Source organism: Salvelinus sp. IW2-2015, linkage group LG11 (genome assembly GCF_002910315.2).
Source record: "Salvelinus sp. IW2-2015 linkage group LG11, ASM291031v2, whole genome shotgun sequence".
Classification (NCBI taxonomy): Eukaryota; Metazoa; Chordata; class Actinopteri; order Salmoniformes; family Salmonidae; genus Salvelinus; species Salvelinus sp. IW2-2015.
This window is the reverse complement of record NC_036851.1, coordinates 43,457,836-43,485,123: the sequence shown is the minus strand read 5'-3', so window position 1 is coordinate 43,485,123 and position 27,288 is coordinate 43,457,836. Positions and strand designations below refer to the sequence as shown.

Here is a 27,288-nt window from a genome sequence, read left to right as displayed (position 1 = left end):
ATGAGGTCGAGGGAATTGTCCGTAGAGTTCCGAGACAGGATTGTGTTGAGGCACAGGGTACAAAAAAATGTCTGCAGCATTGAAGGTCCCCAAGAACAGAGTGGCCTCCATCATTAATAAATGGAAGTAGTTTGGAACCACCAAGACTCTTCCTAGAGCTGGCTGCCCGGCCAAACTGAGCAATCGGGGGAGAAGGACCTTGGTCATGGAGGTCACCAAGGACCCAATGGTCACTGACAGACCTCCAGAGTTCTTCTGTGTAGATGGGAGAACCTTCAAGAAGGACAACCATCTCTGCAGCACTCCATCAATCAGGCCTATATTGTAGAGTGGCCAGGCGGAAGCCACTCCTTAGTAAAATGTATATGACAGCCCGCTTGGAGTTTGCCAAGGTACCTAAAGACTCTCAGACCTTGAGAACCAAGATTCTCTGGTCTGATGAAACCAAGATTGAACTCTTTGTCCTCAATTCCAAGCGTGAATTCTGGAGGAAACCTGGCACCATCCCTACAGTAAGGCATGGTGGTGGCAGCATCATGCTGTGGGGATGTTTTACAACGGCAGGGACTGGGTGACTAGTCAGGATCGAGGGAAAGATGAACGGAGGTAAGTATAGAGATCCTTGATGAAAATCTGCTCCAGAGTGCTCAGGACCTCAGACTGGGGCAAATGTTCACCTTCTAATAGGACAATGACCCTAAGCACACAGCCAAGACAATGCAAGAGTGGCTTCGGGACAAGTCTCTGAATGTCCTTGAGTGGCCCAGCCCGGACTTGAACCCGATCAAACATCTCTGGAGAGACCTGAAAATAGCTGTGCAGCAATGCATCCAACCTGATAGAGCTTTGGAGGATCTGCAGAGGAGAATGGGAGAAACTCCCAAAATACTGGTGTGCCAAGCTTGTAGCATCATATCCATGAAGACTCAAAGCTGTGATGGCTGCCATTATATATTTGCAAAAATGTGTAAAAACCTATTTTTTTTCTCTTGTCATTATTTGGAATTGTGTGTAGATTTGAGGGGGGAAAAACAATCAATTTTAGAATAAGGCTGTAACTTAACGAAGTTGAAAAAGTCAAGGGGTCTGATTACTTTCTGAATGCAGTGTGTGTATGTGTATATACATCTTGTAATACTAACCTTGTGGGGAAACCCCATTCAGTTTCCTATTTTCCCTAACCTTAACTCCAAAAACTAACCCTAAACCTAATTATAAACCTAATTCTGTTCTTAACCCTAAACCCCCTAGAAATAGTCCCTACAAGGTAAAATACTAACAATGTTCTCAGTTCGGTTAAACTGTTAGACTGAGGGATGGGTCTGTCTTCTCAGCATATTTAGCCGGGCTCTTAAGATGGTGGGCCTATCAGAATGAGTTTTTCCTCACAAAAGGACTTTATTACAGACAGAAATACTCCTGATCAACCTCCCCCTCAGACGATCCCGCAGGTGAAGAAGCTGGATGTGGAGGTATTGGTTACACGTGATCTGCAAATTAATTACTGCAAATTAATTACCTAAAAATCATACAATGAGATTTTCTGGATTTTTGTTCTAGATTCCGTCTCTCACAGTTGAAGTGTACCTATGATAAAAAATTACAGCCCTCTACATGCTTTGTAAGTAGGAAAACCTGCAAAATCGGCAGTGTATCAAATACTTGTTCTCCCCACTGTAAAGCCCTTGTTTCACTCCAGACCTGACTGCCCTCGACCAGCACAAAAACATCCTGTGGCAGACTGCAGTAGCATCGAATAGTCCCCGCAAAATGCAACTTTTCAGGGAAGTCAGGAACACACAAGTATGTTCGAAAAGCAAAGGTTAGCTTTTTCAAACAGAAATTTGCATCCTGTAGCTCTAACTCCAAAAAGTTTAGTGACACTAATGTCCATGGAGAATAAGAGCACCTCCTCCCAGCTGCCCACTGCAGTGAGGCTAGGAAACACTGTCACCGCCGATAAATCCACTATAATCGAGAATTTCAATAAGCATTTCTCTACGGCTGCCCATGCTTTCCTCCTGGCTACCCCAACCCCGGCCAACAGCTCTGCACCCCCTGCAGCTACTTGCCCAAGCCTCCCCAGCTTCTCCTTCACCCAAATCCAGATAGCAGATGTTCTGAAAGAGCTGCAATACCTGGACCCGTACAATTTAGCTGGGCTAGACAATCTGGACCTTCTTTTTCAAAAATTATCTGCCGCCATTGTTGCAACCCCTATTGCCAGTCTGTTCAACTTCTCTTTCGTATAATTTGAGATCCCTAAAGATTGGAAAGCTGTCGCGGTCATCCCCCTCATCAAAGGGGGTGACACTCTAGACCCAAACTGTTATTAGACCTTAGACCTATATCCATCCTGCCCTGCCTTTCGAAAGTCTTCGAAAGCCAAGTTAACAAACATATCACTGACCATTTCAAATCCCACTGTACCTTCTCCGCTGTGCAATCCATTTTTCGAGCTGATCACGGGTGCACCTCAGCCACGCTCAAGGGACTGAACGATATCATAACCGCCATCGATAAAAGACAGTACTGTGCAGCCTTCTTCATCGACCTGGCCAAGGCTTTCGACTCTGTCAATCATCGTATTCTTATCGGCAGACTCAACAGCCCTGGTTTCTCAAATGACTGCCTCGCCTGGTTCACCAACTACTTCTCAGACAGAGTTCAGTGTGTCAAATTGGAGGGCCTGTTGTCCGGACCTATGGCAGTCTGTATGGGGGTACCACAGGGTTCAATTCTCGGGCTGGTGATTATCTGATCCACCTCTACGCAGACGACACCATTCTGTATACATCTGGCCCTTCTTTGGACAATGTATTAACACACCTCCAAATGAGGTTCAATGCCATACAACACTCCTTCCATGGCCTCCAACTGCTCTTAAACGCTAGTAAAACTAAATGCATGCTCTTCAACCGATCGCTGCCCGCACCCACCTGCCGGACTAGCATCCTTACGATGGACGCTTCTGACTTAGAATATGTGGACAACTACAAATACCTAGGTGTTTGGCTAGACTGTAAACTCTCCTTCCAGACTCATATTAAGCATCTCCAATCAAAAATTAAATCTTGAATTGGCTCCCTATTTCGCAAAAAAGCCTTCTTTCCTCACGCTGTAAAATTGACTATCCTACCGATCCCCGACTTTGGCTATGTCATTTACAAAAAAGCCTCCAACACTCTACTCAGCAATCTGGATGCAGTCTATCACAGTGCCATCCGTTTTGTCACCAAAGCCCCATATACCACCCACCACTGCGACCTGTATGCTCTCGGCAGCTTGCCCTCGCTACATATTCGTCGCCAGACCCACTGGCTCCAGGTCATCTATAAGTCTTTGCTAGGTAAAACTCTGCCTTATCTCAGCTCACTGGTCACCATTACAACACCCACCCGTAGCACGCGCTCAAGCAGGTATATCTCACTGGTCATCCTCAAAGCCAACACTTAGTTTTGCCGCCTTTCCTTCCAGTTCTCTGCTGCCAATGACTGGAACGACATGCAAAAATCACTGAAGATGGAGACTTATATCTCGCTCACTAACTTTAAGCATCAGCTATCTGAGCAGCTTCCTGATGATCGCTGCAGCTGTACACAGCCCATCTGTAAATAGCCTATCCAACTACCTACCTCATATTGTTTTTATTTACTTTTTTTTTGCTCTTTTGCACACCAGTATTTCTACTTGCGCATCATCATCTGCACATCTTTCACTCCAGTGTTAATTTGCAAAATTGTAATTACTTCGCTACTATGGCCTATTTATTGTCGTACCTCCTTACTCCATTTGCACACACAGTATATAGAGGTTTCTATTGTTATTGTCTGTAATTTTGTTTATCCCATGTGTAACTCTGTTGTTTTTTGTCACACTGCTTTGCTTTATCTTGGCCAGGTCGCAGTTGTAAATGAGAACTTGTTCTTAACTGGCCTACCTGGTTAAATATAGGTGAAATAAATAAAAATTAAATAAAAAACTTTAATTAAATGAGTTGACTATTCACATGGGATGATTTCACTGAACAACAAAAGAAAGGGAATATTGAATGATTCCCAATGATTCATCGCATCTCCCGAAAACCTTTTCAACATACATTTGTAAAATGATAGTTTAGAAACTAAAGCTTTGGTTGTCTTCCTCTCAGGCTTCCATGTCTTCTCCCTAGACCCCCTCAATGTCCATCTCTTCAACATCAGACTGAGGCCTCATCTTCACTGTCACTTTCCAACCTTGTTGAGGATGGCTCGTTGTCAGGCTCAAAAAGCGTCCCATTTGCCCGATGGCCACTAATTTCTTAACCCTTGTATTGATCAACCTGTTGTGTGCTTTGGTGTGTGTGTTCCCAAACAAGGACCAGTTGCTTTCTGAGGTTGCTGATGTTGGTGGGATTTGGAGGATGATGGAGGCAACAGGGGAAAGAGCCTCAGATCCACAAAGTCCCTTCCACCAGGTGGCTGATGAGATATGTTGGCACAACTGCCATATTGCATCTCCATCCCAAAGCCCTTGCTTGGAAGTGCACTTCGCCAGACTGTCAAGAACCTTGCCCTCATCCAGGCCAAGGTGGTGAGACACAGTAGTGATGACACCATAGGCCTTGTTGATCTCTGCATCAGTCAGGATGCTCTTGCCAGCATACTTGGGGTCCAACATGTTAAGCCAAATTCCTGGGCTTAACTTCCCATGGAAAATGTCCTGAAAGATTCTGGACATTTACTGGAAAGTTTCTGACCGTTTGCACCCCTAGTAATGATCATGCTTTTTAATCCGTTTCTTGATATGCCACACCTGTCAGGTGGATGGATTATCTTGGCACAGTAGAAATGCTCACTAACAGGGATATAAACCATTTTGTGCACAGAATTAGAGAAATAAGCTTTTTGTGCATATGGAAAATTTGGGGATCTTTAATTTCAGCTCAGGAAACATGGGACCAACACGTTACATGTTGGGTTTTTGTTCAGTGTAGTTCCTGGGTGAAGGAGCTTACTTGATGACTTCAGTAGCATTCCCACTACTTGGCGCTAAGCTCCATATGTAGCAATGCCATGTTCCTTTTTAGTAAGAGCTGCAATGTCTGCCGGGACACCCAAATAAGATCACAGTAAGTCTCCCAGATCAGAGCATTGGTTATGCCACACTGTCCAACACCAAACTCACACAATCTGTCATAATCACACAATTTAATACCCTGGAGACCTTTTTTGCAAATTAATTCTCACTCACATTTACGCTGAGGGAAAGAAATAAGAATACTCGTCTCGCATGCAGGCAGACGACGGCCATATCTGTAATTCAATTAACACTAGCACTTCCATTTGATATGCTAATAGCTCTTTTTGGCAAATTGAGGGTATTGCACCATCACTTTGTCTAGTCCAGGCTATTCATTAGCACCAACCACAAGCACGACGCCGGGATAAATGGAATTTTCAAATCTCTAAAGGTCAAAGGAGTGCCGCCTTCGGTAGGTGCCCAATCGGTCGGAAAAATGCACATTCTCCCCGACAATTGAACCGTTTTTTTTTTGCTATAGCCATGTAGACCTATTTGTTGTTCTCGCATGGGTTACTTATAATTTTCCTCAGTTTCTTGGTATGACAATTGTCTCCATGTTTGTGTGTGACAAGTGTCATTCCTCATGCTGAAGATATGAAGTCTGGACCAAGCTCTTGCTTTGGGAACTTCTTTCCTTTTCTCATTTTAGATTTGTATTTGCCCCCTTTAGTTCATCCTCAGTTCTGTTGGCCAACTTAAAAACGTTCTCTAGACATTCTCTATCGCTACTGGTGCTAGCACGCTTTTCCTCATTTGATGAAATATTAGCCTATTATCCACTTAGCCTCTCCCAGCATTGTTTCAAATATACAGACCTATTCCAATACAAGCTAGACATTAATCACACCCCTCTCCTCGATGCGGTAACAATTTGGCCAGTGGACAACATGGGTATCATTGGCCCCAGACGAAAATATGAACTCAAAGTGAGGAAACATTTACGACCGAATACAAGACACCAGTGATTCCTTTTAATGCCTTTCCCATTGTACTCTTTTCCCCTTCTCTCCCTGCGGGATTTATAATGACAATGGGCGGTTTTACGACTGTCCGCTTTTGGGAGCAGTCGGTGCAGCAGCATGTCTGGTGAGTTGTGAGCCTTCGCAGCGCTCTGGGTGTCCAGGTCAGGGGAGCTCATAAATGAACATGGACAGCGAAAGATGAGATGGGAAAAGAGCGAAAGGGTTGGAGAATATAGGGACGACGAATTAGGACGCTGGTATTTTGAAATAGACCTTTCTGAGGAGAGGTCGCGTTTCATTAGGTTTAACTCAGTGAACCGAACAACTAACATTATGGAGGAAATCAAGGCGGTTCACGCTAGGGAAAGCCCCATGTGAAACTGATATGGATAGTTTGTGACTAATATAATAACTTGCCAACTAGCATGCAATGCCAATGCGTAACAGGGTTGTACCCGTAGCCTAAACCAGGAGCAACACAAACATACAAAATACAGGCAAATTCAAACAGTGGCAACTCAAGCTCTACAGTTCCTGCTGAGCTGTCAGGAACCCAGAACTGGCACTGACTGTAGCTGTCGAGCCGGAAATACCGTGGGCAAGCGGTCGCATTAAACCCGCCCACATCAAGAGGATACACATGAAGAACACACAAGCACGGCGAGCACCTTCAGATGAACTAAACCCTTGTGGTTTGTTGATCATATCTGACTGCAGCAGGGCTTTCCCTTCCTTCCTTGACAAGTCCTTGGTGAAGGTGAGGGGCATGGTGGTGATGGGGAGGTGGAGAGAATAAATGGGAAAGAGAAATGAACAGAGAAAGAGAGATAGGAGGGGGAAAGCGGGAGAAAGACAGAGGGAGTAGAGGAGAATATATAACGAGAGGGGCAGAGGGCCTGTGGGGGGGCTTGAGGAGATGCTTGGGTGGCTAAATGCTGATGCACACTGGGGCTGTGTTCAGTCATTGGAAGACTTGGTTATCCTTCTTCTGTTTTTCCAAGGCTTTAGTGGTGGAGCGGATGTGACACCTGTTGTGTGCTGCTTGCATTCCTATCTGCAACACCTCATAATGTTTCATCACACTGAATGTAACCCCAGTCTGTTCCTGTTTCAGAAGGGGAGTGAGGTGGGGGTGGGGCAGTGTGTAACCTGTGTAACCAGTTTTTTTGCAACGTGCATCCTCTAAATCCTGATCAGCGATCAGCTTCTTGAGAGTTAACGTAATAAAATAAAGTCAACATTTCTCTAGACCTGCGCTCAAGTTTACCTTGGCAGGGCACCTGTGGAAGCAAGGGCACAACGCTTATCCTCAACTAAAGTGATTTACATTGGCATTAAAATAACTCCTGAGTTATTTTTATGCCTCCCAGCCATGCCAGTCAGCTCTTCCCCTTGCAGAGGTTGCCTGACAGAACAGAGTTTTCTATCAGACCATGCACTGTTAGATCACTGATCCTGTGTACTGACACTTACTATCCATTTACTGCTGGGAATAATGCATTTAATTAATAGCCAATTACTTGAATTGTAAAACCTTTTTCACAATACATTTTGACTGAAAAATGTTTTGAATCATTGGCGGGTATCTTGTCTGTGACTTAAGTACCTTGAGGAGTTGAATATATAATTAGTTTAATGTGGGTTCCTACTTCCTGCCACCCATTCAGCCCTGGTCTGACTATGCATATGTTTCATTGCCTGGGCTAATGAAGCTTTAAATGACCAGTCTACCCTATGCCCTCTGTACTTCCCGTGTGTGTGCGCTTGCATGCCTTTTCGTGTGCGTGTGTGAACCGCAGAATGAATACATGTCTGAAATGACCCCCTTTCCTCAACACATATGAATAGTAACCCATATGAATAGTAACCCATATGAATGGTAACTAGGGTTGCACATTTTTGGGAATATTCATAGGTGGAAACTTTCTGTGGGAATTAATGGAAATATATGCACATTAATATTAATACCATTTAAATGTAGATGTTTTTTGCATTGAATACATTTACCATATCATATGGAAACATAAACCTTTTACCTTTTAATTAAATGAGTTGACTCTTCACATGGGATGATTTCAATGAACAACAAAAGGGAATATTGAATGATCCCCAATGATCTATCGCATTTCACAAAAACCTTTAACGTACATCTGTAAAATGATAGTCTAGAAACTAAAGCTTTCGTTGTCTTCCTCTCAGGCTTCCATGTCATCTCCCTGGACCTCCTCAATGTCAACCTCTTGAACATCAGACTCTGAGGCCTCATCTTCACTGTCACTTTCCAACCTGGTTGAGGATGCCTCGTTGTCAAGCTCAAAAAGCCTCCAATTTGCCCGGATGGCCACCAATTTTTCAACCCTTGTATTGGTCAGCCTGTTGCGTGCTTTGGTGTGTGTGTTCCCAAACAAGGACCAGTTGCGCTCTGAGGTTGCTGATGTTGGTGGGATTTGGAGGATGATGGAGGCAACAGGGGAAAGAGCCTCAGATCCACAAAGTCCCTTCCACCAGGTGGCTGATGAGATATGTTGGCACGACTGCCATATTGCAATGCTATCCCAAAGCCCTTCCTTGGAAGTGTACTTCGCCAGACTGCCAAGAACCTTGCCATCATCCAGGCCACGGTGGCGAGACACGGTAGTGATGACACCATAGGCCTTGTTGATCTCTGCATCAGACAGGATGCTCTTGCCAGCATACTTGGGGTCCAACATGTGCCCTGCGGCGTGTATGGGCTTCAGGCAGAAGTCTTCATGCTTTTTGATGCATTTCAGAACTGCAGTTTCCTCTGCTTGGAGCAACAGTGAAGTGGGCAGGGCAGTATGGATTTTTTCTTCTTACATCTGCAAGCAGTCTGAAGATCAGACAGGATGGCATTGTCTTCCTCAATCAGTGCAATAGCTACTGCTATAGGTTTCAGGAGTTTCAGGCTGCTTACCACTCTCTCCCAAAATACATCATCCAGGAGGATCTTCTTGATGGGGCTGTCCATCTCGGCAAACTGTGATATGGCCATTTCTTGGAGAGACTCTTTCCACTCCAGGAGACTGTCAAACATGATGACAACACCACCCCAACGGGTGTTGCTGGGCAGCTTCAATGTGGTGCTCTTATTCTTCTCACTTTGCTTGGTGAGGTAGATTGCTGCAATAACTTGATGACCCTTCACATACCTAACCATTTCATTGGCTCTCTTGTAGAGAGTACCCATTGTTTTCAGTGCCATGATGTCCTCGAGGAGCAGATTCAATCAATGCATGAGCAGGACAGCCAATGGGTGTGATGTGAGGGAAGGACTCCTCCACTTTAGACCAAGCAGCCTTCATGTCCGCAGCATTGTCTGTCACCAGTGCAAATACCTTCTGTGGTCCAAGGTCATTGATGACTGCCTTCAGCTCATCTACAATGTACAGACTGGTGTGTCTGTTGTCCCTTGTGTCTGTGCTCTTGCAGAATACTGATTGAGGGGTGGAGATATAGTTAATTATTCCTTGCCCACGAATATTAGACCACCCATCAGAGATGATTGCAATACAATCTGCTTTCTCTTGCTTGACCTTCACTTGAACTCTGCATCCAGCAAAAGTAGATAAAGCATGTCTGGTTGGAGGGGCGTATGCTGGGCGAAGAACATTCAGAACTATCTTCCAATACACATTGCCTATGAGCATCAGAGGTGAACCAGTTGCATACACAGCTCGAGCAAGACATTCATCAGCATTTATCTGACTACGTTACTCCATGGAGTCAAAAAACTTCTGATTCCAGGAGGACCATGAGCTGTTGCTATCATAAAGGGGTCTGATTCCTCATTTTAGAAGTAGAATAGAATAGAAGTAGAGGGACTTTTGACAGAGGTTGCTTGTTTTGAGCGCTGAGGGAACTTTATGCACTTGGCCAGATGATTCTGCATCTTTGTTGCATTCTTCACATATGATTTGGCACAGTATTTGCAAATGTACATAGCTTTTCCTTCTACATTAGCTGCAGTGAACCGTTTCCACACATTATTTTCCTGTAAACATTAGAACAAAATTAGTAATTTCTTTCTAAATACAATTCCATGTACAGATAAATAGTTAAGCAGTTAGATTAAACAACTCCTTTTGAAAGATAAATGTTTTAAAATGAAACATGTAAACATGTATGAAACATGTATGGAAACAGGTGAATTAACACTCCTCAGTTAGCAGGCTCAAGCAAGCTAAAACCCACATGGTAGCAGAAACAAACTAGCAGAAGTTGTTAACAAGTTAGAAATGATTTAAACACACTTTGCTGTAGACTACTATTCACTAGTTAAAAATGTTATAGAAAATATATTCACCCCACCCAGTATTGTAATCAAAACTTACCAGAAAGCATGTGGTCCTTGGCTCAGACATTGTAGTAGTGTGGGCTCAATAGCATCTCATTAGTGTGCAAGATTTTGAGAATCAGCTGTACATGTGATGGAATAGTGCACTGTGCATGCAGAGGGTTGCAATTCCATTGAATTGGGGATAGTTTAACCAAAATATGCCACAAGACCTAGAAGTGCCTTTATGTGTATCCCACAAAAAAAAAAAAAAAATGAATTTAATAAATATTCCCCAAATTCCTGGGCTTAACTTCCCATGGAAAATGTCCTGAAAAATTCAGACCCTTTGCAACCCATATGAATGGTAACCCATTAGAGGTAGAACGATTATGATTTTTCAACGCCGATACCGATAACGATTATTGGAGGGCCAAAAAAGCCGATGCCGATTAATCGGCCGATTTAAAAAAAAATAAAAAAAATAAATAAATAATATATATATATAAAAATGTGTATTTGTAATAATGACAATTACAACAATACTGAATGAACACTTATTTTAACTTATTATAAATACATCAATGAAATCAATTTAGCCTTAAATAGGTAATGAAACATGTTCAATTTGGTTTAAATAATGCAAAAACAAAGTGTTGGAGAAGAAAGTAAAAGTGCAATATGTGCCATGTAAAAAAAGCTGACGTTTAAGTTCCTTGCTCAGAACATGAGAACATATGAAAGCTGGTGGTTCCTTTTAACATGGGTCTTCAATATTCCCAGGTAAGAAGTTTTAGGTTGTTGTTATTCTAGGAATTATAGGACTATTTCTCTCTATACGATTTGTATTTCATATACCTTTTACTATTGGAAGTTCTTATTGGCACTTTAGTATTGCCAGTGTAACAGTATAGCTTCCGTCCCTCTCCTCGCCCCTACCTGGGCTCGAACCAGGAACACATCGACAACAGCCACCCTCGAAGCAGCGTTACCCATGCAGAGCAAGGGGAACAACTACTCCAAGTCTCAGAGCGAGTGATGTTTGAAACGCTATTAGCGCGCACCCCGCTAACTAGCTAGCCATTTCACATCGGTTACACCAGCCTAATCCCGGGAGTTGATATGCTTGAAGTCATAAACAGCGCAATAGCTTTGGCAAACGCATGAAAGTGCTGTTTGAATGAATGCTTACGAGCTTGCTGCTGCCTACCATTGCTCAGTCAGACTGCTCTATCAAATCATAGACTTAATTATAACACACAGAAATACGAGCCTTTGGTCATTAAAATGGTCGAATCCGGAAACTATCATTTCGAAAACAAAACGTTTATTCTTTCAGTGAAATACGGAACCGTTCCATATTTTATCTAACGGATGGCATCCCTAAGTCTAAATATTGCTGTTACATTGCACAACCTTCAATGTTATGTCATAATTATGTACAATTCTGGCAAATTAATTACGGCCTTTGTTAGGAATAAATGGACTTCACACAGTTCGCAATGAGCCAGGCGGGCCAAACTGCTGCATATACCCTGACTGCTTGCACGGAACGCAAGAGAAGTGACACAATTTCCCTAATTATAAGAAATTCATGTTAGCAGGCAATATTAACTAAATATGCAGGTTTAAAAATATATACTTGTGTATTGATTTTAAGAAAGGCATTGATGTTTATGGTTAGGTACATTGGTGCAACGACAGTGCTTTTTCACAAATGCGCTTGTTAAATCATCACCGTTTGTCGAAGTAAGCGCATCGATTATATGCAACGCAGGACACGCTAGATAACTACACATGGTTGATGACATTACTAGTTTAACTAGTGATTATGTTAAGATTGATTGTTTTTCATAAGATAAGTTTAATGCTAGCTAGCAACTTACCTTGGCTTCTTGCTGCCCTCGCGCAACAGGTAGTCAGCCTGTCACGCAGGCTCCTCTTGGAGAGCAATTGTTAGAGCGTTGGACTTGTAACCGGAAGGTTGCAAAAACAAATCTCCGATCTGACAAGTTAAAAATCTGTCGTTCTTCCCCTGAACAAGGCAGTTAACCCACCGTTCCTAGGCCGTCATTGAAAATAATGTGTTCTTAACTGACTTGCCTCGTTAAATAAAGGTGAATTTTGTTTTGTTTTAATCGGCAAATCGGTGTCCAAAAATACTGATTACCGATTGTTATGAAAACTTGAAATCGGCCCTAATTAATCGGCCATTCGGATTAAACGGTTGACCTCTATAACCCATATGGATGGTAACCCGTATGCAGATTGTGCTCCCGGCCTTTGTTGAGATTGAATCCACGGGGGAGGAGATGTTCTTATAGGCACTTTCGTATTGCCAGTGTAACAGTATAGCTTCACACAGGAGTTTTGGGGTTTGCTCCCATTCCCCCATCCCCACTCTAACACCGCAAAGACCCTCAAAGGCAAATCTCTGCGTTGTTTTTGAGTGCATGGTAAAGATTAGAGTTTGAGGCTTGCCCACTCCATCTGAGTGTCTTCGTGTGCTACAGTAGTCTAGGTGTGGCTGTGTGTAGGTACTACTGTTGTGGTGTGGCTAAGGCTGTGTGGTTACTACTGCTAGTGGCGGTGAGGCTGTGTGGTTACTACAGCTAGTGTTGCTGTGGCTGTGTGGTTACTACTGCTAGTTTTGGTGTGGCTGAGGCTGTGTGGTTACTACTGTTAGTGTTGGTTTGGCTGAGGCTGTGTGGTTACTACTGCTAGTGTTGGTGTGGCTGAGGCTGTGTGGTTACTACTGCTAGTGTTGGTGAGGCTGTGGCTGTGTGGTATGCTGGCTAGTGGCAGTGAGGCTGTGGCGGTGTGGTTACTACTGCTAGTTGCAGTGAGGCTGTGGCGGTGTGGTTACTACTGCTAGTGGCAGTGAGGCTGTGGCGGTGTGGTTACTACTGCAAGTGGCAGTGAGGCTGTGGCGGTGTGGTTACTACTGTATGGCAGTGAGGCTGTGGGGCTGTGATTACCATGCTAGTGGTGATGTGGCTGTGTGGTTACTACTGCTAGTGGCAGTGAGGCTGTGGCGGTGTGGTTACTACTGCTGATGGCAGTGAGGCTGTGGCGGTGTGGTTACTACTGCTAGTGGCAGTGAGGCTGTGGCGGTGTGATTACACTGCTAGTGGTGATGTGGCTGTGTGGTTACTAGTGCTGGTGGTGGTGAGGCTGTGTGTGGTTACCGTTTTCGTGAACCATCCCTTCTATGACTCCACTCTCTTTCTCTCACACTCTCTCTCTCTTTCCCACACTACTGCAGCGTTGGTCCGGCGACGCTTGGTTTTCCTACGCTGGCACAGATGTGACCCACATGTAAAAATGCAGCAAGGAGAGAATTAGCTTGATCTCTGTGCGAGGAGTCAGTCACTTGGCTTTTTTCTTCTCTCCCCTCCTCATCGAGCGGCAAGTGCTGTAATTGATATGCCACCGGCAATAAATCAGCTGTGCGCCGGGGCCGAGCGGGGGCCATTATCTAAACGAACAGGTTTAGCGCGGCTCCGTCAAAGAGCTGTATGCAACTGGCTGCTAGGCAACCCGTCTATATAATAGCGATGTTATCGTTACTCATTGTCTATTTATTATAACTTTTTTATTACGTGTTTTACTTTTCTATTATTTCTCTATTAATTTCTCCCTGTGTTTTTTGTATTTATTTTATTTAACCTTTATTTAACTAGGCAAGTCAGTTAAGAACAAATTCTTATCAGCGGCGGATGTGATGCAGCCTGGATTCGAACCAGGTACTGCGATGACGCCTCTTGCTTTGAGATGTAGTGTCTTAGACCACTGCGTTACTCGGGAGCCCAAGTGGCGCGTTGTTGGAAGGGCCATAAGTAAGTATTTCATTGTTAGTCTAACACCTGTTGTTACGAGGCATGGTGACAAATACATTTTATTTTATTTGGCTAGGTTGAGAGGCACAGAGCGAGAGAGCGGGTTGATTGGTTAAACCAAATAAACTGAAACAAACACTTTTAAGTGACCCCCCCCCCCCCCCCCGAGTAACCATCCATTCCGACTGGACCCACACGGAAGCATGTTGGGACAACAATCGATGGGTCATTCTGATATAAAAACCAATCAATCTTGAAAAGCCCGAAAGGAAAACGTTCACGGTACTGTTTTTGCCTTTTGAATGTGATTACAGCGCGGGCCTAGATGTCACTAGATTCTTAACTGACGGGTTAAAAGGTGAAACGTGCTGAAGCACCAAATGATTGACATGTTTTCCTGATCTTCCCCCGATATAGCGTTCAGCCTGGTTTTACAGCCTTTTTCTGAAGAGGTAAAAGGAAGAGAGGGAAAATTGAGAAACGAGAGGGGAAATCTGTACTAACCTGGTCATGGTGGCAAATTTTTTATTGGGGAGGGATTGACAATTTCCTCATCTGTCAATAATTCCACAGGGATCCGGGGATTTGGGAGAAATGTGTCCATTACCAACCTGCTCACTCCTCTCCTATCTAAAGCTGACTCTATTGATATGGTCATAGGCTTTAGCCTGGCATGCATTTCAGCCTTCCATCTTATAGAATTAGCCATTGTGAGTGAGCTGACATTGCAATAGCATGCATTGGACACAGTTTGCCGTGATAGCATTTCCCTTATTACTCTGGGTAGATGGCTCTATTCACGCTTTGTTACGCCAAGTCGACTGAAAATGAAGAGGAATTACTTTAGAGACAACGTTCTCTCTTTCTCGTTCTCTCTCTCACGTTTTTGCTCACGGAAATGACAGGAACGAAAAAGAGCTAGCCAGCCCACGCCACGCTTCAAATTGACATCTGCTCTCGATGCGCGCGACGTGATTGTACCGCTGAACAAGAAATGTGTTTTTTTTAATCAGCTAACTCGTCATTTTATTGCGCCTGCTTATGTTGAGGAGTCTCTTACACATGTGAATCTTTTTTTATAAATAATATAGATGCACAGCCATATCTGCTAACTGGCTGGGCTGGCACTGTGCATTTATTAGTTTAGGTATCCCCTTTCGACATGAAGCCGAAAGCCAGGTCTTTATTTCAATTGAGGTGGAGCTGCCTGCCAGCACCTTTCTCTTGTCGTCGCCTCCTCCAGATGCTCTCCTTTTTCTTTTGTTCCATCTCTCTCTGCTTCTCCCTTTCTCCACAGCACATTCATCTTGTCCAGGCTTTCATTTGTGGAAATTCGATGACACAAATCCCCCTGAACCTTGCTGTTACTAGAGCTGCCATGGTTTGCAATTCCATACTGTCTTGTACCGACCTCCACTCACTGTTGATGGAGGAAAAGGGGTGGGAATTGCTCTGCATTTTAATGGTAAACTTTTTGGTTTGTAAAAAGGCACATTTTCCCCCTGAATCTTCCTCCAATGTGTGTACACACACACACACACACACACACACACACACACACACACACACACACACACACACACACACACACACACTGGTAAACTGACCGTAGTTCCTCCGTGCATCCTTGGGGAGTGATTGACAGATAGGCCAACCCCTCAATCACTCTCCAGAGGAAAACCGAAGATAAGGGAAGGAGAAATAACATTCCTCATTCTCCCTCCCCTCCTTCTCCTCTGTTTGATTTTCTCTATCTCTCATGCTTTTGTTCCTCCCTCCCTCCCCTCCCTCCCTACTGTTTCTCATCTTTCCCAATTCAGTTCAGTCATAAAATACCCCTCCGCCGACACTTTCATAGTCAAGGTGAAATTGAGCCGGGCCTCTGAGAGTTCCTGCGTACAATTTGGCATAATCAGCATTTACAAGAGAACTAATGTCCCGGTATCGCCGGAACTTAATTGGCCTGTCAAGCAGCGCTGAGGCGAGCCAGCTCAAAGCTCTCTGCCATCATTGTCACTGGAGGACACCCAAAAGAAAGAGAAAAGTCCTTGTCCATTACTTCCACTCCCCCGTCAATCAATCCCCCTGCCCGTTCCTCCTCTCTCTATATTGTGTCTTGTGGATCTTCTGTGACATGGGAATCCAACTCTTGGGGCATTGTGGTTACATATGAAACAGGATTAATTTAAATGAATGTATGGAAGCCGAGTGAGTGCTGGCACATGTCACATATGAGCGTCTCTTCATTTTGAAGCATTAGAGAATATGATGATGATGGGGGGTGTGTGGAATTAGGGCTAAGTGCCGCTAAATCCAGTCAATCCCACTCCCACACCGGGAATAGCAAAGTGGGCCTTGGAACGTCAACTCAGAACATTTGGCCTACTTCGGTTTGGATGGGAAGCAGATAATTAGCATCTGACTGCTGGGAGTGGATGACTGAGTTGGGTTGGCTGGAGTGGATGACTGAGTTGGGTTGGCTGGAGTGGATGACTGAGTTGGGTTGGCTGGAGTGGATGACTGAGTTGGGTTGGCTGGAGTGGTTGACTGAGTTGGGTTGGCTGGAGTGGAGGACTGGGTTGGGTTGGCTGGAGTGGAGGACTGGGTTGGGTTGGCTGGAGTGGAGGACTGGGTTGGCTGGAGTGGAGGACTGGGTTGGGGTGGCTGGAGTGGATGACTGGGTTGGGTTGGCTGGAGTGGATGACTGGGTTGGCTGGAGTGGATGACTGGGTTGGTGGGCGAGCAATACTTTGGCTGGAGTGGAAAACGGGTTTTGCATTATTGGAGCCGCAACAACAGACGACGACAACAACTGCAATTTATCTCTCTGGGATGTATGTGGTATACGTGTCTCAACTCTAGATCCATCTCATTCATTCATTTTCTTCTCTTATATTGTACTCTACATCCTGATTGCAGCGTAAGGGTGCTGAATCATCATTGTTTTTACTCCACCTCCCTCAGGGTAGCAAACAACATGTTTTGGCCATCAGAGAGCTGCAGATCTGCCACAGAGTAAAGCGAACCATGCCTCGATGCTATTTGCAGAACAAGGCCCTAATTGGGAGAAGAGGGGGATGCTGGGTAGTTTCCTGATACAGCAACCCACACACTGGGAGGCCTGGGAGGGAGCAGACCTGGATACAAATTGCAGGGTTTCAATAGAAAAAAAATATGTTTTATAGTCACATACACCAGATAATTGTAGTAAAATGTGTTGTTTTACAGGCTTAAGTGCCTTGCCTTGGGAACATCAACAGATGTTTTACCTTGTCTGCTCCGGTATTCTAACCAGGGACCTTTCAGTGACTGGCCCAATGGTCTAACCACTAGGCTTGCTCCCGTCTGTAGGGTGCCCCCTCTGGCAATTTTCTAAGCAGACCATCTCTGATCCTTCACGATACTGTTGAACTTATGAAATATTAATGGCTGGATGTTGTGTGTCTTAAACTCATTGCAGTGTGACTCATTATTGTACCGTGCGTTTGGTAATCCTCCTGTGGCTCTCGCTAGCTATCTTCCTTCATAATGTAGTCACGGATATCACTTTGCATCATTTATTAACCTGGGGTGGGTGAATGCCCTATTAACTTTTGTCTAAATTTTGCAGTACATGCTTATAGGCTCTCCGGCTGATAGATAATCAATAGGAAATGTTCCATTGCGACTCATAATGTGTTTTTTTCTTGCAGGGCTCTCACCCGTGCTGCTGTGGATGATGCTCTGGATGAAACCTCAGAACACAGAGAGAAAGACACCGGATAAATAGGAGATTTCCCCCTCTTCCCCTCAGCCCATCCAGCCTCCTTCCAGGGGAATATAAGCTAGGACATAAACAGATCCGGACTAGGTGCCGGAGTGAACCCACCCACCCACCTCCCCCATCCCTTCCCCCAGACTTGTCTCCTGCAACCCCCAGATATGTGGCCCCTATTGAGGTCACTCGTTGCCCCTCGCCTGGTGAACCTGCTCCTTCTGGGGGTGCTGGTCCTCTTGACAGTCCCGTCCTTGACCAGAGGTCAACCCCAGCCCTTCAAATCCTTTTCCCCACCAGACTGGGGGCTGACACACCTGGCCATCCACAACAAGACGGGTGAGGTTTACGTTGGCACGGTCAACTGGATCTTCAAGCTCTCTAGCAACCTCACCAAGCTGCGGAGCCACATGACTGGACCCGTGGCGGATAACGAGAAGTGCTATCCCCCGCCCAGCGTCCAGTCGTGCCCCCACGACCTTGCCCAGACCACCAACATCAACAAGTTGCTTCTCATCGACTACGCCCAGAACCGGCTCATCGCCTGCGGGAGCACCTCCCAGGGAATCTGTCAGTTCCTCAGGCTGGACGACCTGTTCAAACTGGGTGAGCCGCACCACCGTAAGGAGCACTACCTGTCCAGCGTGACCGAGTCTGGCACCATGTCTGGGGTCATCATCACATCCCAGCACGGCCCCGCCAGCAAGCTCTTCATCGGCACACCCATTGACGGCAAGTCCGAGTACTTCCCCACGCTCTCCAGCCGCAAGCTGATGTCAAACGAGGAGAACGCCGACATGTTCAGCTTTGTCTATCAGGACGAGTTTGTCTCCTCGCAGCTCAAGATCCCTTCGGACACTCTCAGCAAATTCCCTGCATTTGACATCTACTATATCTACGGCTTCAGCAGCGAACAGTTTGTCTACTACCTGACCATGCAGCTGGACACTCAGCTCACTTCGCCTGACGCCTCTGGCGAACAGTTCTTCACGTCCAAGATCGTCCGCCTCTGTGTGGACGACTCAAAGTTCTACTCGTACGTGGAGTTCCCCATTGGCTGCACCAAGGATGGGGTGGAGTATCGTCTCGTCCAGGACGCCTACCTCAGCCGTCCCGGCAAGCAGTTGGCTGACTCCTTAGGAATTTCCGAAGACGAGGACATCCTGTTCACAGTGTTCTCGCAGGGCCAGAAGAACCGGGCAAAGCCGCCCAAGGAGTCAGCCCTGTGCCTGTTCACACTGCGCCGCATCAAGGAGAAGATCAAGGAGCGCATCCAGTCCTGCTACCGGGGAGAGGGGAAGCTCTCACTACCCTGGCTGCTCAACAAGGAACTGGCCTGCATCAACTCAGTGAGTGCTCTTAACGCTACTGATCTCGATCTGATTCTCTGATTCAGTTTTGCTATGCCTGCATCACATCAACTCAGTGAGTCCTGTGGCCCTCTTAACGCTACTGATCTCAATCTGATTCTCTGATTCAGTTCTGCTATGCCTGCATCACATCAACTCAGTGAGTCCTGTGGCCCTCTGAACACATTTACATTTGAGTCATTTTGCAGAAGCTCTTATCCAGGGCAACATACAGTTAGTGCATTCATCTTAAGATAGCTAGGTGGGACAACCACATATCACAGGCATAGCAAGTATATTTTTACTCTCAAGAAGTTATCAGCAAAGTTAATGGTAGTAGGAAAAGAGAAACAATATTGATCTCTATCTGATTCTCTGATTCAATTCTGCTATGTCCCACACATTCGATTCTCTTTGATTTCTATTATGCATTTTCAGAGAGTATTGAACATAAGGCCTAAACTCTGTAATGGCATCCCTTGTGGTTAGACAAGGGCAAGGCATACTGTAATCTCACTGAACATCTGTCAAATTTGAAGAGACCGTAGTTTCAGCCGAATCAAATTTTATTTGTCACATGCGCCTAATACAACAGGTGTCGACCTTACCATGAAATGCTCATTTACAAGCCCTTAACCAACAATGCAGTTCAAGAAATAGTTAAGAAAATATTACCTAAATAAACTAAAGTAACGCAATAAAATTAGATAACAATAACGAGGTTATATACAGGGAGTACCAAGTCAATGTGCGGTGGTACAAGAAGGTCGAGGTAGTTGGTACATGTAGGTTGGGGTAAAGTGACTATGCATAGATAGTAAACAGCAAGTACCAGCAGTGTAAAAACAAAGGAGGGGGGTCAATGTAAATAGTCCAGGTGGCCATTTAATGAATTGTTCAGCAGTCTTTTATAGATTTCGGGGTAGAAGCTGTTAAGGAGCCTTTTAGACCCAGACTTGGCTCTCCCGTACCACTTGCTGTGCCGTAGCAGAGAAAACAGTCTATGACTTGGGTGACTGGAGTCTTAGACAATTTTGTGGGCCTTCCTCTGACACCGCCTAGTATATAGGTCCTGGATGGTAGGAAGCTTGGCCCCAGTGGTGTATTGGGCCGTACGCACTACCGTCTGTAGCGCCTCAAATGCCGAGCAGTTGCCATAAAGGCGGTGATGCAACCGGTCAGGATGCTCTCAATGGTGCAGCTGTATAACTTTGAGGATCTGGGGACCCGTAGGTAGTCCGTTTGGCCCCACGGCCTTGTGATTGTTGACCTGTTTATAGGTATTTCTCACATTGGCTAAGGAGAGCATGATCACACAGTGGTCCGGAACAGCTGGTGCTCTCATGCATGCTTCAGTGTTGCTTGCCTCGAAGCGAGCATAAAAGGCATTTAGCTCGTCTGGTAGGCTTGTGTCACTGGGCAGTTCGGGTTTTCCTTTTATAGTCCGAAATTGTATAGTCCGAAATCCGAAAAGCCCTGCCACATCTGACAAGCATCAGCGCCGGTGTAGTCGGATTCAATCTTAGTCCTGTATTGATGCTTTGCCTGTTTGATGGTTTGTCTGAAGGCATAGCGGGATTTCTTATAAGCGTCATGATTAGTGTCCTGCTCCTTGAAAGCGGCAGCTCTAGCCTTTAGCTCGATGCGGCTGATGCCTGTAATCCATGGCTTCTGGTTGGGATATGTACGTACGGTCACTGTGGGGATGACGTTATCAATGAGGTGATATGATACTCAATGCCATTGGATGAGTCACGGAACATATTCAACTCTGTGCTAGCAAAAAGTCCTGTTCCATATTGAGAGAGTAACTGGTACTTCCTACTTTAGTTTTTGCTTGTAAGCAGGAATCAGGAGGATAGAGTTTTTGTCAGATTTGCCAACTGGAGGGGAGAGCTTTTTATGCGTCTCTGTGTGTGGCGTAAAGGTGGTCAAGTTTTTTTTCCCTCTGGTTGCACATGTGACATGCTGGTAGAAATGAGGTAAAGCAGATTTAAGTTTGCCAGCTTTAAAGTCCCCGGCCACTAGGAGCGCCACATCTGAATGAGCATTTTCCTATTTGCTTATGGCCTGATAAAACTTGTTGAGTGCGGTCTTTGTGCCTGCATGGGTTTGTGGCGGTAAATAGATGGCTACGAATAATATAATTGAGAACTCTCTTGGTAGATAATGTGGTCTACAGCTTATCATGAGGTACTCTACATTAGGCATGCAATATCTCGAGACTTCTTTAATATTAGACATCATGCACCAGCTGTTATTGACAAATAGACACACATCTTGCCTCTCGTCTTACAAGACGTGGCTGCTCTGTCCTGCCGATGCACAGAAAACCCAGCCAGCTCTATGCTATACGTGTCGTTGTTCAGCCACGACTCGGTGAAACATAAGACATCACAGTTTTTAATGTCCCGTTGGTAGGATAGTCTCGACCTTAGATCATCGAGTTTGTTTTCCAGTGATTGCACATTGGCCAATAGAACCGGTGGTAATGGCTATTTACTCACTCGCCTACGAATCCTAACAAGGCACCCCGACCTTCTCCCTCTGTATCTCTGCCTTTTCCTCATGCAAATGGCGGGGATTTGGTCCTCGTCACTGAGGAGCAGTATATCCTTTGCGTCGGACTGATAAAATAAAAAATCTTTGTTCAGTTCGGGGTTAGGAATCGCTGTTCTGATGTTCAGAAGCTAAGAGACGGTATCAACAACATTTATGTACAAAATAAGTTACTAACAATGCAAAAAAAATACTTTACAAAATAGCACAGTTGGTTAGGAGCCCGTAAAATGGCAGCCCTCCCCTCCGGCGCCATTCTGGGACAGCCAGACTTCAATTATCATGATTTTGCCTCAGATAGATGTTGGCGATGGACACATGCATAGCCTATGCAATGCAGGCACATATAAACACATAGCTAGTAGTGATGAGGGAGAAAATCTATAGTTACATATCAAAATTTTATTTTTGACAATTTTATATATATTCTGACTCGATAAAAAAATATAAATTGCTTGTTCTCTATCTTTTTAAGTGGTGAGCCAACATGTTTTCAGCACTTTTTTCCCCCATGACTGATCAACATTAAAACTTCTCATGATCTATCTTGTCCCTCTGCAGCAGACATGTAGTGAGAAATATGTTTGGAACACCATCCTATTATCGAATTGCAATGCTTATAGAATCGTAAGAATCGCAATACATATCGTATCGGCATCTAAGTATGGTGTTAATATCGTATCTTGAGGTCCCTGGCAATTCAATACATATCGTATCGGCATCTAAATATGGTGATATCGTATTATGAGGTCCCTGGCAATTCAATACATATCGTATCGTTATCTAAATATGGTGATATCGTATTATGAGGTCCCTGGCAATTCAATACATATCGTATCGGCATCTAAATATGGTGATAATATCGTGTCGCGAGGTCCCTGGCCATTCCCAGCCCCAGTATCCTCTAGAACTTTTGGCAACATATGTGTCCTGTTGAAATATACTACAGTTATACTGTAATACTACAACAGGCTATACATTGGAATGCTATACAATTAATAGCTAGTCTGCTGACCTCCGACATTGTGCTTTGCCTTGGGCCTTCTTCAACACCTCTCTGCCATGATGCTGGCATTTAGGTTCAGTCCCCTTCGACTACTTCTCCCTGGGGCCATCTTTAGAACAGTGGTAATTAGCGAAAGGAGGTGGGACACGTCTTGACTGAACCCAGTTCCCATACTCACCCTGCTTTCTTCCTGGAACCTCTGAGTGATTTGATTTAGTCCAACAGGGACATCATTAGCCCTGTCCCCAGAATTTGTGAAATGTCACTCAAACGAGTGGCTGAGGCACGCACACACAGACTCAGACACTAATTCATTGAGAGAGGGTTGATCGGATGCTGTCTGCAGTGCTAGGCCCCACAGGGAAGACAGAGGCTTGGCTGGGTTTCTTCCCACTGATCCACCGTGCGTGGCATTACAGAGCACACACACCACACCAGGCTGAGATGAATGCAATACACAGTGAATGCAATACACACTCGCTCACTCACTCTCGGTGGGTACAGCTGTACACCTTATATCAAATCAAATCAAATGTATTTATATAGCCCTTCTTACATCAGCTGATATCTCAAAGTGCTCTACAGAAACCCAGCCTACAACCCCAAACAGCAAGCAATGCAGGTGTAGAAGCACGTCTTGTGAAACAGTGGATGTAAAGAATCTAGCTAGCTAAAGCATTTACTGCAAATTGAATGTACAATTGTGTAAGCTTGCCTTGCAGTGCAGCTGAAGTAACATAGCTAACTATTTACTTGCTTATTGTGTAGTGGAGGATAAAATATCTGTTAGCCTATGGATGCTAGCTACAGTATGTAGCCAATCTGTGTATGGACCCTAAAACGTTTGGTAACAAAAGCTGCGGCCCTTGCAGAGCAAGGGGAACAACTACTTCAAGGTCTCAGAGCGAGTGACGTCACCGATTGAAACGCTATTAGCATGCACCCCGCTAACTAGCTAGTCATTTCACACTGGTTACACCCGACTTGAAAAATACAAAATATACACAGTGAGATATTTGGCGAAATAGACCGGCATGCTTCATAGGAAAACAATGGGGGGAGCTTAGCGTTCCAAGGGAAAAAAGTATTTTGGTGCTAGCATTTGATGACAACCCGAGCTAGCTGCCCAGGCTTACATAACTAGAAAGAGTAGATTCTTGATTAATATGGAGTCCGACTGGAAAGAAAATCTAAATATACACATTGCGAGATATTTGGCGAAATAGACAGACAGGCCTATATGTCCCCCACAGAAAACAATGGAAAGATCACAGAGTTCCAATTATTATTTTTGTTGTTTACATTTTAACTATAAAACAACGTGAGCAGGTCTCATTGCCAACAATAGCGAAGCAGGCATTGTGACGTTGAACAATAAGCTGGGAATAGAGCGTTCGGAAGGCGAGTTGGTACCACGGTGCTCAATAATAGGAGTTGGCAGGGTGAAAAATGCACTAAAATAAGGCCTGTTTTTTCTCGATTACTTCAAAACGACAGCAAGCAGCTGGGAAATATGGTCATCATATGAAACTGGGCACCACGGCGGATGCAATGAACCATTTTTTTATCAGAATAGAACGTTGTTAAAAATTTCATGTGTCCAGCCTACTATCTACACGGATTTCAGAGCACTCTCGTCTGAGTGTACCAGAGCGCAGAATACCAGAGCACAGTAGCCTAATAAACAAATAACCACATTTCGTTAACAAAATAAAGATAAAAAATACTCTTTCAAAATGACTATTGTTGATTTAGTTATGGATCCATAACGAATTACTATGGGAATAAATATCACTGATTTACAGAAATATTGGAACAAAGTTGTCTAATGGAGACAAACAATTTAGAATCCTCCAATCTTGTAGCCTACTCCCGACAATCACGTTGTACAGCGCCATATTTTCCATTCCATCCTAACGGAAACCCTGAGGGTTTAGTTTTTCATTTTTCTCTGAATGGAAACACCATAATATTAATCTAATTAATTAAGCCACATTTCTTAAAATCAATCCCATATACTATGTTATTACAAAAAAGGTTTTAAATTCTATGGTAATGCCAATACGGAAAACAATCAAATGCTTCTCAAAGATGCCCTCTGGTGGTCAAACTAGCAATATCTTGCAGTAACAGAAGAAATGGCTGAGAATTCAATGACATGCCACAGAATGCTGCAGCAACACGCAGGGTGTGCCGCAGTATAATACAACTTTTAAAGGAGGAACCACTGTATGATCATAATGATGTTGAAATGAGTACAGCTGTACACCTTATATGGTCATAATGGTGTTGAAATGAGTACAGCTGTACACCTTATATGGTCATAATGGTGTTGAGATGAGTACAGCTGTAAACACTATACATTCTAAAGAAGGAAAGAAGGTTGTGAATGGCCTAGTTGAGTCCGCCAGTATGTCCTCTCTCAACCTAGAAAGGAGAGGGAGAGAGAAAAAGAGAGGGAGTTGTGAATGGCCCAGTTGAGGCACTCAGATTGTCCCCTCACTCCTCCTCAGCTGTAGTTGATTTCCTGTTCCTCCTTTCTTTTCAACTCTTCTTCTCTCTGTTTAGCGTTATTTTGACAATTTTGGAAATGGGCTATGGCTTTCTGTGTACAAATATCCTGTCCTCATGCACATCATTAATTTAGGAGGATAACTGATTATTCAAAGCCACTTTCTGTGATTTTTCTCCCAAATAACACCCCACAATCTGCGTAGTCAGCCAATCAGTCACACAGCTCATTCTGAATTCCTGCTTTTGAAGAACAATCGTTGCCAAAGCTCTCCTGCTCTGGTGGGAACTGTGATGTAATGGCTTCTACGTTAAGCTGATTGGCTTGCCCTTGACCCCATGGTGACCCTAGGTCAGGCTTAGGTCAATGAGGACTCAGTGAATAAAAGTTATCCTCTAGGCACAGGTCTTGAATCAGCATTCCGCTCCCCCACTTTTAACCTCTACCATCAAAAACTGACCTTAGATCTGGAGGTGATTTCAGCCCATTGCTCCGTGAGGTGAAGATGAGGTCAGCAGTTGACCCTGGTGAAGGGCGGCTGGCAGGCGAGGCAGACGGAGGCAGGCCATTGGCAGGCTGGCGGGCACAGCCTATTATGATGGATGGTCTTCTGTACTGTCAGCTCCCTTTGTTGTCCCTGCAAATGGACTGTGTGTGCCCACGTGTTGTTGTAAATATTTATTATGTAATTATTTTATCCTGTATCTTACTCACACACAGCTAGCGGAGGTGACCCCAGGCAGTGTCCTCAGGCCCTCATCTGTCTGAGCTTTATTAGTGATCCCATGACCTTCCACCACTCTGAGAGGCGATCGATAAAAAACATTTCCCCACTGCGGGCGAGGGCGGGAGCGAGGGCGAGGGAAAGTGGGGGAGGGCGAGGTAAAGGGGGGAGGGAGAGGGGGGAGGGAGAGAGACGGGCGAGGGAGAGAGACGAGGAGAGGGCGGGAGGGCAAGGGATAGAGACGGGGAGAGGGCAAGGGAGAGAGACGGCGAGGGAGAGAGACGGGGGAGGGCGAGGGAGAGAGACGGGGCGAGGGAGAGAGATAAATAGATTGGGAAAACAAGTGGATGGAGGATAATGACAGAGATGGAGGGAGAGAGTGAGGGGGAAGAAAGATGGAGGGACGATATAGTGAGCTAGAGAGCAATAGCCCTAGAAAGAGAGCAGGAACTAGCCTTTGCTGCCTATATCTGTTGAGAAAAGCGGGAGAGAAGTGGTTGCAGCAGATGAAGAGAGGAAATAATGGTTAGATAACTACAGAACGCCTGTACTGGCCATGTCTCCCAGCAGCTACACAGCAGCAGCAGGAGAGGAGATGATTGAACGCATGCTCCAGCACAAATAATATTGGTGTCCGTCACCCTGGCGCTGTGCTGTCACCTTCACTGCAGCGCCGTTCCATCATCCACAAGTTGATAGGGAGGCCCTTTCTACTGCTGCCACTGACCCGCCACGCCAGCTGGTGGTTGGTAGCATCCCAGAGGAAGCTCCACGTCAGGTGACATCTTGGCATATATGCCTTTCAGTAAGTGAATAGGAGGAGAATAACAATGGTGGAGAATACCCATTAGTATTAGCACGGTAGTGATTTTGTGTGTGTGCATGTGCACGCGCTCATGGAGTCTGTAATAGACTAACACAATACAAGACTACAACTCAATCCGTTCATCCATTTCTCTCTTTCTCTCGGTCCTCATTTTTGTCATTCATTCGAAAGTGTGTTTGCATGGTTCTTCATGACAAATTTCAGCATGTGTTTGTCGCCATGTTCTTTTGACTGTGTGTGTATACTATAACATCACTATTAAACTGAGATCTCCTCAAAGTGAGAGCGGATGTATATCTCCTCTCCCCATGCAGGGAGTCTCTGGAGTGTGATAGTGCTGCAGATTAGCCTCCACTCCTGAGAGCCCACACAAAAGACACAGAATGCATCCCAAATGGC

General features: G+C 44.9%; 1 protein-coding gene across 1 annotated transcript in view; it reads left to right on the top strand.

The window, feature by feature from the left end:
- The window catches only part of LOC111970443 (plexin-A1-like), a 443,296-nt gene that overhangs the window by 41,492 nt on the left and 374,516 nt on the right, over positions 1–27,288 (top strand). The window contains exons 2-3 of the mRNA XM_023997171.3: positions 17,852–19,262; position 20,852. Of these exons, the coding sequence (XP_023852939.1) occupies positions 18,081–19,262; position 20,852 (1,183 nt within the window). The 5' untranslated portion in view covers positions 17,852–18,080. The remainder of the gene's footprint in view (positions 1–17,851; positions 19,263–20,851; positions 20,853–27,288) is intronic.